We start from the raw sequence: 12,937 nt of genomic DNA, 5'->3' as shown, positions 1-12,937 counted from the left end.
CTCAATCGATAAGTTCAGTCATTTGATGTTTTCTTTTATTTTTTTTCTCAGCCAGTAAGTTCGGTAGACATTTATTTTTCTGTCCTTTCTCAATTGATAAATTCAGCCAGTTGAGTGTTTTCTTTCTTTTCTAAGTCGATAAGCTTAGTCGACTAGATTCACATTTTCTTTCTTTTTTCTTTTCTTAATCTTTCAGCTGAGCGGACCAACGCATCACCAGCCGTAGGAATACCCGCCCAGACCAATACCTCCCATACCAACGCCTCCTAAACCGCCCAAACCACCGATACCGAAACCACCCAATCCACCTAAACCGCCCATACCGATGCCGCCCAAGCCACCTAAACCTCCCAAACCACTTAAGCCACCCAGACCACCCAAACCACCCAAGCCAAGACCGCCAAGACCGCCAAGACTGCCAAGACCGCCAAGACCTCCCAGTCCAAGGCCAGGATATCCGTAACCGTAGCCGTAGAGGTAGGGAGGGCGCTGCAGGTGGTGAGTGTGGTAGTGGTAGTGGTCATCGCGGTCCTTTGGGTGGTGACTGCCGTGAGTTGGGTACAGAGTGGAGCGCGCTGTGATCCTTCCCGGGCTGGGGTTGGTCTTCGGTACAGCCTTGGCCGTCCCAGCACCAGCCATCGCAGCCAGGACCATTATAAACAGCAGGTAGCGGAGGGGTATGGTGGTGGTGGTGGTTGATTCGTGACCGGCCATCTCTGTACAGTGGCAGAGAAGGACGAAGGTGTGGTGGTGAAGTGGTGACTGGAGTAGTGAGCGGAGTCTACGCGTGTGTGAGGGTTTATATATACACCACCCAATGCGTGACCTCTCTTTCCTCTCTCTCCTCTCCTCTCTCTTTTCACTTTCCTCCTTCTTCCTTCCTCCTCCCGTATCACGTACACAAGACAATGTTAAGCCTACGCCCATCTCTATTTCTCACTCCTGTTCTTATCGCTCTCATCATTGCGCACGTACATACATACTTACATGAATACATCCGCGTCTCTCTCGCCCCAAGGTCGCTTCTTCGGCCTACTTTCCATATCATATACGATCATATCACTCAAATATTAAGAACAGCTACGTTTCGGTGGATATTATTAACTGGTCTTAGTTTTTTCTTTCCGCTGGTTTTCGGTTCATCCATTATGGTTTCTTTTTTTTTTGTTGTTTTCATTTTTAATGCATGCTTTGTTTCACATTCTTACGCTTTTTTTTTCTTATTGATTCACTTTCTTGTTTTTTTTTTCGGGGAAATGTTTCTCCGCGACCTTTTTCTCACATTTTTTTCAAAGCTTTGTGACATAGTGAAAGGATCTGGTTAGCACATTCTTCTCTCTATGGTAACTGATACTGATCTGCGGCACTATTGTGTGTGTGTGTGTGTGTGTGTGTGTGTGTGTGTGTGTGTGTGTGTGTGTGTGTGTGTGTGTGTGTGTGTGTGTGTGTGTGTGTGCTGTGCGCGCTCTCGAGAGAGAGAGAGAGAGAGAGAGAGAGAGAGAGAGAGAGAGAGAGAGAGAGAGAGAGAGAATAAAAGTCGTCTACGCATGAAAACTGGAAAGCATATTACACAGAAAAATCACTGATGCAATGATGTGAACAGTTCCAAAAGAATAATAAAGATGCAGGTCTATGTGTTAAGACGGGCAGAACACCAAAGCGTCGATCCTCTTCCTCTGATAGTTTCTTCCCGCTCCAGTCATTGAAGTAGAAAAGAAAACGAAGCACGAGACACTGCACCTTATCAAAATAGTTATATTATTCATGACATAACGGATATGGAAGGGAAGACGTTTGCTACCCGGAAACAGGCGGGAAGGGGCGTGGGAGTCTGCTTGCCTCCATCTATGTGTCCTTTTTATAAACGGTGAGGGGAGCCAAAGGAAAATCTCTCGTTTATTCTTTGACAATTAGTGTTTATAATATCGCACCACCATCGTACCACCAAACCACTAGAGTACCGAGCAAGTGTTGAGGACGCAAAGCTGTCAGCGAACCAACGCAACTCATCTCAGTAGTTTGGAATTGCTAAGAGAAGTTACCAACAAGATGTAAATAACCAAAGGTGGCTCCGGTGGCTCAGTATCTTTGACATGATGACCAGCAAGACAGGACTCCACACATGGCTATCAAAGTACCGCTGGGTCTTCTTGTGGGAGTGAGTGCAGGACTTAAACTTGTCTCATAATACATGTAAAAACCTCAATTGATATTCCTCTCTTTTGTGGTTCATAAACTCGTCCCCTTTCCGTTTTGGAGGCTTAGATACTCGACTCCTACCCATTCTAGGACAGGCAGATGTTTGAGTGACTCCTTTGCACAGACCAGTGGCGCTCATCCACGCAGCTTCCCGATGCGGTCGCCGTGTGAGACACTGCTGATACGAAGCATGTGGGTATTGTTCGGTTACTCGGCGATAGTGTGAAAATTACTAGCTTTAAGTATTGCTCAAAGTCGTGTCGCTAAGATCAGTACCTCCGTGCGCTAACCACTTGTCTGTTAATTATTCTACCGCGTATTTTCAGGAAATCCTTCAGAAGTGTCAGTACATCAGAATACTTTCCGTTTATACTTGAACATATATCTTGTCCTCTCTCTCTCTCTCTCTCTCTCTCTCTCTCTCTCTCTCTCTCTCTCTCTCTCTCTCTCTCTCTCTCCTTCATACACATCTACCCCATCATTGTGTTCCCCATCCTGTTCCGCTATCCAAGCCATCTCAGGGTCGTGCATTCCAGACTTTCCATAGACATCCACTTCCTCTCCTCTCGCCATCCCTTACCCTTCCCTTCACCCTGCTCACAAACACCAGACTACTACACTGCTACTACTACTACTGCTACTACTACTACTACTACTACTACTACTACTACTACTACCACCACCACCACTACTACTACTACTACTACTACTACTACTACTACTACTACTACTACTACTACTACTACTACTACTACTACTACTTCTACTACTACTACTACTACTGCTCCTACTACTACTACTACTACTACTGCTGCTGCTGCTGCTGCTGATGATGATGATGATGATGATGATGTTGCTACTAATATTACCATTAAAATAATGATGGTGATATTAATAACAATGATAATAATAAAAAAATATATAATAATAATAATAATAATAATAATAATAATAATAATAATAATAATAATAATAATAATAACAATAATAATAATAAAATGAAGAAGAACAAGAACAAGAACAAGAAGAAGAAGAAGAAGGAGAAGAAAAAAATATAAAAAAAGAACAAAAAGAAAAGGAAAAGATGATGATGATGAATATTGAAGGTAAGTATAATGATGATGACAAAAGCAACAATAAAAACAAAAACAGAGCTAGAAATATCACTTAAATTGCGTAGTAAAAAGAACAGCAACAACACCACCAGTTACGATGACAACACACACACACACACACACACACACACACACACACACACACACACACACACACACATTATTACATCACCATCTTCCCGCCACCATCACCACCACCACCACCAGTACCACCACCTTGTTTAAATACTTGACGTGACAAAACCATCATAGCTTTGTTCATTGTCCAAGCCAGGATATCCGTCCTCCACACCCTCCTCCACATTACTCCCCCTAACCCACCACTCCCTGATTCCACCACTCCCTCCATACACCCACACGCTCTGCTCCACTCTGTCACATTCCTTACCTTCCTTTTTTTTTCATTCTTTATTTTATTTTAGTGTACCCAACATTCTCTTCGTTCCTGGGCCTGTATTCACGAAGCGATCCTAGGAAGTCTTACCTATGAAACGCGTTATAGGAAAGAGAAAATGAGAGATCTTGATTATAAACTGTGCGTGTTTGGATATAATTTTACGGTCTTGGCGCGGCTAATGATAGACACTCCCACTGAGATGGTTGATAGACGTGTGGGCGGATAATGTGTGAATGGATGATTAGGTGGACAGTTATGTGGATGAATAGAAGGGTGCGTGGTTGGATCGCTGAGTAAATGTGTGGGTGGATGACTGAGTACGTGGTTGAATGGGTGGGTGGCCGATTGGTGTATGAATGGGTATTTGGATGGGTGGATGAGTATGAATTAGTGAGTAGGTCAGTGGAAGGTCAATAAACAATGGATGGATGGATGGATTAGTAGGTGAGTGTGGCAGTGGATGATATGGTGGATGGGTTAGTAAGATAGATGGGTAGGTGGGGAGATGGATGGAGTTGTGGCTGACAGAGAGAGAGAGAGAGAGAGAGAGAGAGAGAGAGAGAGAGAGAGAGAGAGAGAGAGAGAGAGAGAGAGAGAGAGAGAGAGAGAGAGAGAGAGAGAGAGAGAGAGAGAGAGAGAGAGAGAGATTAATGTAGCAATTGATTCATTCTAAAACTCAATTAATAAATCAGTTTATCTATTTACTTATTCATTTATTGTGGTGGTTAGTTGTCTTCATCCGTGCCATTCATTAAACGCCACTAAGCGACCATTTTTTATATTTTTTCTTTACAAATGTACTAGTTTTGCACAAGTTTTATCTTTTTATTGACTTAATTCTTTACTCATTTATTAATTTATGTATTTTTTTCTGTCATTTCCCTGTCCATATATTTTTTTCTTTTATTTTTTAGTCGTTTAATGTTTCTTTTACTATTTTTCAGCTTCATGTTTGTTTGTTTGTTTTTTTGTGATTTTTCTAATTATTTTTTTACATGTTTTTTATCTGTTCAACTTTTTTTTATATATAAGATTATTTCCAGTTTTGGTTCGAGCTTATTTATTTATTTTTTTTAGTGAAGTGTTTTGAACAGTTTTTTTTCAGTAATTGAAATTACTTTTCTTTTTTCTTTTTGTGTTCATTAGTTTTATCATTTTATTTCTTTGCTTTCATCTTTTCATTTGACGCGAATGTTTTCTTTTCTCAAAACTCACTGACACTTCTTTAGTTATTGTTTCCTTAACTTAATTTTTCCTAGTTTTATTAGTTTAAGTCTTTGTTGTTTTTTTCATCCTTTTCTTGACGTTCATTTCTTTCCCAACCCACTCACAGGGAGTTTCTCAAATATTTCCTCTCATTAACCCAATTTTTTTCTAAGAGTTAAGTGTTTTTATGCATATCTTTCTTTGTTTTTTCCTTTCATGTTATCTGTTTCTATTTCCATCTCATTCTTCCAAGGTGCCGTTTCTTCTGCGCTACTGCCGGATTTACCAGCGCATCACTCCCTTGTGCTGGTACGTACCTCTACTTTCACGGATATATTTCTCTCCATAAATTTTATTATTACTATCATCATCATCATTATTATTATTATTATTATTATTATTATTATTATTATTATTATTATTTTTGTTGTTGTTGTTGTTGTTGTTGTTATAATTATCATAATTTTTTTCATTATTATTATTATCTTTATTATCATCATTATAATAATAATAATAATAATAATAATAATAATAATAATAATAATAATAATAATAATAATAATAATAATAATAATAATAATTAGCATCACTTTTAGGCTTCATGTTTTTTTTTTTTTCGAGCTTCGTGATATTTTTTTGGCACTGTTTTGTTTCTTGACATTTCGTCACTTTTCAATTTATGCGGTTTTCTTTTTTTTTTTTTCTTTTAGCATTTGTAGATTTAATGTTTCTTTTTTTTCTAATTTTCACTAATAGTTTGATAGTTTTTTTCATTTATTCATTCAGTTTGATATTTCTTATTTTTTTTTATTTTATTATTATTATTATTATTATTATTATTATTATTAGTAGTAGTAGTAGTAGTAGTAGTAGTAGTAGTAGTAGTAGTAGTATCATTATTTACTAGAATCGTTATTCTTTATTTTTTGCTTTTAAATCTACTATATTTGATCTTTTTTTTTGGTTGATGCTTTTCTTATCACTTTTTAGTTTAATATTCTTTATATACCCTTTTGGTGTAATCATTATTTTTCCATTATTATTACCTTTTCTGTGTGTCTATTTTTTTCTAGTTAAATATATTTTCTTATTAATTTGTAGTTTAATGTCTTTTCATTACTTATTTTGTAGTTTATTTCCTTATTATTTCTTTTGATTCTAGTTTTTTCCTACTTTTTGTTGTTGTTGTTTTCTACAACGTGTTGGGTTCTTCATCACTTTTCGTGTTTTCTACAACTTTTCTTTGTTTGTCTTTTCATGTTTTAGTTTTTTTATTTACTTTTCAATTTAATATTTTTCGTTTGTTATTTTTTTAGTTTTTTTCCCAGTTTGGAGTCTTTTCTCTTAGTGTTTTGGCAAATGTTCTATTCGTTAATCATTCTTCAGTTTAAGATTTTTGTTCATGACATTTCGTATAACATTTTTTCTATCTATCACTTTTCGGTTTAATATTTTCTTTTCAGCACTTTTACATCAGTATATTCATTTTGTCACATATTTGCTTAATGTCTTTTTTATCATTTTTTTCCGTTTCCTTCTCAGTTTAATGTTTATATATATATATATATATATATATATATATATATATATATATATATATATATATATATATATATATATATATATTGTTTTTAGATTGATATTTTCTTTACTGGTTTTCTCTTCCATGTTTTTTTCTTGTTTTTCTCTCTTCTGTTTTGTGGAAGATGGCCTGGGCTGATAGGCGAACGTCACCTACAGATATGACTTGGAAGAAAAGTTTTCTATTACTTTTTATTGTTTTTCTGATCACTTTTGATTTTCATGTTTGTTTGTTTTTATTGCATCTTAATTTAATGTTTTTTTATGTATTACTTTTTTGTTTTATCTTTTTCTTTTACTTTTTAGTTAAATTGTTTATTTTCTGTTATTTTTGTTTCATTTTTTTTCACTTTCCCGTCCCATTTATTTTTTTTATAACTTTTCCGTTTAATGTTTCTTTTCTTGATTCTTAGTTTCATGGATTCTGACGTTCTAGGTTTCGCCAGTTCCTCTCAGTCGTCTCACAATATACGTTGTCTGCCCACATGTCGTCGTCAGCTTACCCTTGCCTCAAGACACAACAGTTTCCTTTCAGATTTACAGGTTTACTTTTTATCAACTTGTAGTTTGTATGTTTTCCTATTGCCCATTTTTTTCTAATATCTTCTTAGCTTAGTTAAGCTTTCTTTTGTCACTTTTTAATTCTAAGTATTTCTTTATTATCTATCTACTCATTTATCTATTGATTTGTATTTTTCCTTTTGCTTTGATCACGGTTATTTACTGTTTGTTATTTGTTATTTCTTTCCTCTTCACTCACTGAGACTGAATTTTCATTTTCTTCATTTTTTTTTAAGTTTTACATATTTCTTCTAGTTTATTTACTTTTATCCTTCTCTATACGTTGATTTTTTCCCACTTCACTCACTAGAAGTTCATCAGAAATTCCCTACCTTAACCTAAATTTATCCCATTTTTTTTTTTTTTTAAGGAGGGCGGAGACTAATCTTATTAGTTCAGTATTTTCATTCTAGGTTTTTTTTATTTATTTATTTTTATTTATTTATTTATTTATTATTATTATTTTTTTTTTTTTTGTTAACATACTTTGCTCTATAATTATTTCCTTGTGTCTGCACCATCTCCATTGTTTCCTTCACCACTTTCCATAACTCGTCACAATTAATGTTTTTGTTAACTTTTCAATTTTATTCTAACTCTTCTATCTAATGTTGTTGTTTTTTTTTTAATCACTTTTTAATTCTATTTTCAAGTTTCATATTTCTTTCATCGTATTTCTGTCGATCTGATTTTTTTTTAATATCTTTTTATTTCATTCTTTTTATTATTGTTAGGGTACTTCATTTCAGTATCAGGGTTTTCTTCATTATTTTTAGTTTAACGTATTTTGTACACTTTCTTGTTGAATTACCTTTGTATTACTTTTCATTTTGATATATTTTTCATTATTGTTGAGTCTCTTTTCTTCCTTACTAATCTTTATCACAAATTTATTCTCTTGCTTTTTTATTTTCTTCTTTCTATATTTTCTGCTTTTTATTGTTTTCTTGTTTTTTTCCACTTGATTTTTTTTTTTTTTTTTTTTTTTTTTTTGCCTTTTGATTTAATATTTTTTTTTTCTTTCTTAGTTAAAGTTTGAGTTTTTTTTCCTGTTACGTTTTAGTTTTTTTTTTTATTACTGTTTTGCTTCATGTCTTTTATTACTTTTTAATTTGTTGTTTTTCCTATTACTTTCTAGTTCCATTTTTGTTAAGTTTCTAATTTTATTTACCATTTGTTTATAACTTTTTTTGCTTAATGTTTTTTTTTATTATTTTTTTTATTTCATGTACTTTATTTTAGATTTACATGTTCATTTTTATCACTTTTTGTTTTGCTTTTTTTTCTATTACCCATTTTTTTTATAATTGCTTAGCTCAATGCGTTTATTTATTTTTTATATAGTTAATTTTTTTTTTATTTCCTTTATTTATTTATCAGCATTTTTCTTTTGGCGTTGATCACGGTTATCCACTTTTTCTTATTTCTTTGTCATGTATCTTCATTTCCTCTTCACTCACTGAGATTCCTTGAGCTATTTTTTCCTTAACCTAGATTTTTTTTTTTTTTTTTTGTAGTTTTATAATTGTTATTTCTATTTATTCATTTTCATCTTTCTCTTTTATGTTGATTTATTTTCCCACGTCATTCACTGGGAGTTTTTTTTTTTTTTATTTATTTATACCATGTGGGCTTTTCACGGGAATTTATGGGCTAAAGGAGATACTTTTTGAGGTACCTCCTATCTCAAAGCCCACCCGCTAGGAAACCGTTGCCCCGAGTGAGGAAGCCCAGCCTACACTCGGACCGTGGACAGGATTCGAACCCGTGCGCTTGGAGACCCCTCGGACCCCAAAAGCACGCATGGTTCCACTGTACCACGTTCTACAGATATTCCCTCCCATAACTTAGATTTCTCCCTCTTTTATTATTTCATTAGTTTAATACGTTCATTTTATCATTTTTTTCAGTGTTTTTTTCTTCTCCATGTCTATTTTTTTTTTTTTTTTTCCACTCTAAAGCTGAATCTGCACCTTCTTCACTATTTCTGGATTCATCAACGCACATTTCTCTCAAATTATTTCTACGCCACTCCACGCCTCTTTATTCCATGTCTGTGTAACATGTTGTGCTTTTCTTTCATCTTAATTTACGTTCATTTCTTCCCATGTTTCTTTCGCTTTTTTTCAGTATTCATTCACCTCATCGTAGTTTCCATCCACTTACAGCTTATCGCTCAGATCTTGACGTTTTCGAGGGATTGTGAATATATCAGTTATATAATTTCTCTGTAACATCATCCATATCGTATTTGATTTCATCCACTTCTTGCCACTCCTGCGTGTGGTATTATGTGACACCATTCAATTCCTCTCCGTTTTCGCTTATATCTTCCAGCTCATCTGCCCACTGCCTGAGTTCCCTGAGGGCTTCTTCTTTTACATTTGCGTAATATTTTGTGACATCATGCATGTCCCTGTCTTTATCTGTTTCTTTCAGTCCATGGTGGTGTCTATTCATGTCATTCATGTCATACTCTTCTTGCACTGTGTCGTTCTGTTCCATTATGTTATCCACGCCATGCAACATCCAATTACCCAAGCTTGTTACTCTCTTCTTTACCTTCATGCAGCATTTTAACAAACTCCTCTTTGTCATAGCTGCCTTCGCCCTCTTATTCCAGTTATGAACTTCCTTAAGTGTATACAGTAGCTTACATTTATATTGTATTCCACATCTTCCAGAATTTGGTTAAGTGTTTTTGTTTTCAGAGCATTCCGTGTTCGTCACTTGTAGTTACTCTTTGTGATATAATCAATATCGTTCCAGTCTACATTCACTTCATTCCATTCCAGAGATTGTCTCAAAGTTTTTATTACATATATCAGCTTGGTATTATCTAGTGACCTCAATCATCTGTTCTCTATCTTCGTTCACGCCTATCCAGTTAACGCATCCATTCCCAGTCTTCTTGTAAAGCTGCGTAATGTTCAGCCAGCTCCACATTTTTCTCCGTTGCTTCTACGATAGCATCACATTACTTGATCTCACCAATGCCATGCCAGTATTCATCCAGGTTTCTCATTTCCTTCTCTTTTTCATCCGCATCTTGTTAGGTTCCATTGACTTCAATGATATTGGTTAGTTCCTTAACTTTCTGAACAATTTTTTTTTTCTCTGTATATTTTAAAGAGCTCCACATTGTTGAACCAGTTTTGACACAGTTGTTTGGGTTTAGCACTTCGCTGGTAAAGTCTAGTAAGTTTTCCGTTTATACTTGCGTTGATTTTTGTGTGACTTCTAGCGTCTCCTTATTGTATCCGTCCATTTCTATACTAGTCTGTCGTCCCTTTCATGAAGTTTTTGGATTTTCGTTTCATTAGCTTTACATGTTTCTGTGTTATCATCCAAATCATTCATTTCTTTTGGCTCATTCTTGCATTCCACTAGTTGTCTTAGGCTCTCTTTTATATCAGTTTCTTCTGTGACTGTGTTAAGCTTCCTGCTATCTTCTTAAACTCTTCTCATTTCTTCCCGCCAGTCGTCAAGTTCTTGATTTCTTTTTCTGCGTTTGCGGTAAACATGTCCTTAACGTGACTCAGACTGAACGAATTTTCCTCAGCATGCGTTTGTTGAGCACTTTTTCTTGCTTTTCTCTCGCTCAGCTCAATGGTCACCGTGTTCTTCCATCTCTTGATTACTCTGATGAATTTCCTTCAGTAAGTCAATATTGTGAATTTAGAGTAATGTGTCATCGTTTGCATCCTGCTTTATTGCGTGCTCATGGAGAAGAATTTTGACGGCATCAACATAAAAGTCTTCCATAGCATCTTTTTCTGTAACGAGCTGAGAGTAGTTGAGTTCCATTGCCTTCATATCTCGTAAGATATCCCCCTTTTCTTGGTTAGCCACCAGGAGGGCTTTTTGGACTCTGGTCTCATCAAGCACACAACCTCTCAGTGTACGACCGTAATAGTTTTCCATAGAGTCCTTCTCAACTTGTGTTTCCGTAAAGTTGACCTTCAAAAATGTCATTTCCTTTCTCAGTTTTTCATTTACTTTCCACAGTTCCGTATTGATTTCATAAGCGTCTCGTTTAGATTTGGCGAGTTTATACTCAGCATCTTTAATAAGGTATTCTTGGTATTCGCTCCTCTGATTGTTCAGAGTGAGTGCGTCCTGAAATTCCTCCAGAAGCAGTCGGTAAGCTTCCTGGGAACGGGTGAGAGCGTTAATGAGTATCGTGTTTTCCTTCATCGCGGCGTTAAATCTACGGTCCGCCTCTTGATGATCAGTTTGCAATTTCTTGAGCATGCCCTTCACCTTGACAAGTTTTTTCTGCGTGCGTATCAGGTCTGTGTGGTTACCGTTAACAGCGTCCAACAGAGCAGCTCTATGTTGGTGGCATGTCTTGCATCGACCATCCCCTTCAACACAGCTCACAGTACAAGCAATGAGGGTAACTGCCAAAATCACTTTCCTGTTGCACATGCCGGTAGCTTTGCGCTGTGAAGACTTAGGAGAAATATTGAAAAATGAGTTTATCTTGAGTCTGTATAATGTAAGCCTACCAGCAGGTTAATATTTAGGTAATATCACCCCACATCTGGCTAACTCCAAGCCGCCACTCTAAGCATTAATGGCCAATAGGATGAATCAGCGCACTTGTGCTGCGAATCGAGAATACGCTACACACACACACACACAGAGAGAGAGAGAGAGAGAGAGAGAGAGAGAGACACGGGTAGGTGGTGTAAGAGATTGCGATGAAAAGCCGAAACTCTCTCTCTCTCTCTCTCTCTCTCTCTCTCTCTCTCTCTCTCTCTCTCTCTCTCTCGAAATCTTTGAGGATTATTTAATTCTTAATTCTCTCTCGAAATCAATGGTGTTATTCATAACCTTAGAGCATCTTCTGTATGATGGTAATGAGCATTGAGATTAAAAAGTAATGGTAACAAAGTTTTTTTTTTTCCTTTTTAGTTTTCGAAGATTTTTCCTCAACCTCACCCTCAAAAAAACAAAATGAATAAATAAATTAATTAATTACTAAATAAATAAGAAAAGCTGTCAATATCCAAATGTAAAAAAAGGAGCGAAATCAGTGAACATTAATCATAGACATGCTTCAATTCTACCACATGTGTAAAATTCCCCAAGTTTTCCTTAATAGCGGAATGATAGTTTGCCTTCAAACACATACATACACACACGAAAAAAAAAAATCCACGCATCTTGCAGCATAGCATCTCTGCCAACACCAGAATAGACATGCCTCCCAGCCTGCTGAGAGAGCTGTCACTGACGGCCGCGTTTGCCGCTTCCGTTGGAATCACAAAATAATTATGTTCTACCAGAATGTTTGTACGTAACACATTTGTATCGCTCACGGCAATATCTTGATGGTGGTGAGAGAACATACTCGTAGAACAGAAGGAAAAAAAATAATAAAAAAAAAAATAAAGCACACTTGTGTACGTACATCTATCTCTCTAAATATGGAAAATACTATTAGATTAGGATAACTGTTTCTACGGCACCTGTTTGGTTCATAATGACAAGAAACGGACCATTTGGAGAATAGCTCCACCATTTACAATGTATACTGCAATTATTCTCCATTGTCCGCACCATTGTAATATTACATTTCCTTTCTCAAGGTAGAGTTATTTACTTTTGTCTACCACGAAATTCCTTTTTCTAAAAATAAGTACACTTATAGAGCTCACAGAAAACGGCTGTCCATGATAGTACCGACTAAAATAAAACTGTGGAAAGATATTCATTAAGGAACAGCAAAATGACATAATGATGATGTTGGTTATGACAAGAAGAAGAAGAAGAAGAAGAAGAAGAAGAAGAAGAAGAAAGAAGGAGGAGGAGGAGGAGGAGGAGGAGGAGGAGGAGGAGGAGGAGGAGGAGGAGGAGGAGGAGGAGGAGA

The 12,937-nt window shown here is 35.8% G+C and overlaps 1 protein-coding gene across 1 annotated transcript; it reads right to left on the bottom strand.

The window, feature by feature from the left end:
* Positions 1 to 213: 213 nt before the first annotated feature.
* LOC123516729 (WAG22 antigen-like) lies at positions 214 to 2,772 on the bottom strand. The gene is made up of 2 exons (XM_045276331.1): positions 2,674 to 2,772; positions 214 to 762 (listed from the first exon to the last, which is right to left on the bottom strand). The coding sequence occupies exons 1-2, from the start codon at positions 2,770 to 2,772 to the stop codon at positions 214 to 216; spliced, it is 648 nt and encodes a 215-aa protein (XP_045132266.1).
* Between the last annotated feature and the right edge of the window lie 10,165 nt (positions 2,773 to 12,937).

The sequence above is a fragment of the Portunus trituberculatus genome, chromosome 41 (genome assembly GCF_017591435.1).
Source record: "Portunus trituberculatus isolate SZX2019 chromosome 41, ASM1759143v1, whole genome shotgun sequence".
NCBI classification, from domain to species: Eukaryota; Metazoa; Arthropoda; class Malacostraca; order Decapoda; family Portunidae; genus Portunus; species Portunus trituberculatus.
The sequence above is the reverse complement of the archived record's forward strand: the minus strand, read 5'-3'. Positions and strand labels throughout refer to the sequence as shown.

What these genes read in the sequence shown, in the direction of transcription:
- LOC123516729 (XM_045276331.1), bottom strand. Translation starts at nt 2,772, where the DNA reads ATGGCGAGAGGAGAGGAAGTGGATGTCTATGGAAAGTCTGGAATGCAC. An exon ending in ATGGGGAACACAATGATGGG is followed by an intron (nt 763 to 2,673) that starts GTAGATGTGTAT and finishes TCACTACTCCAG; the next exon opens with TCACCACTTCACCACCACAC.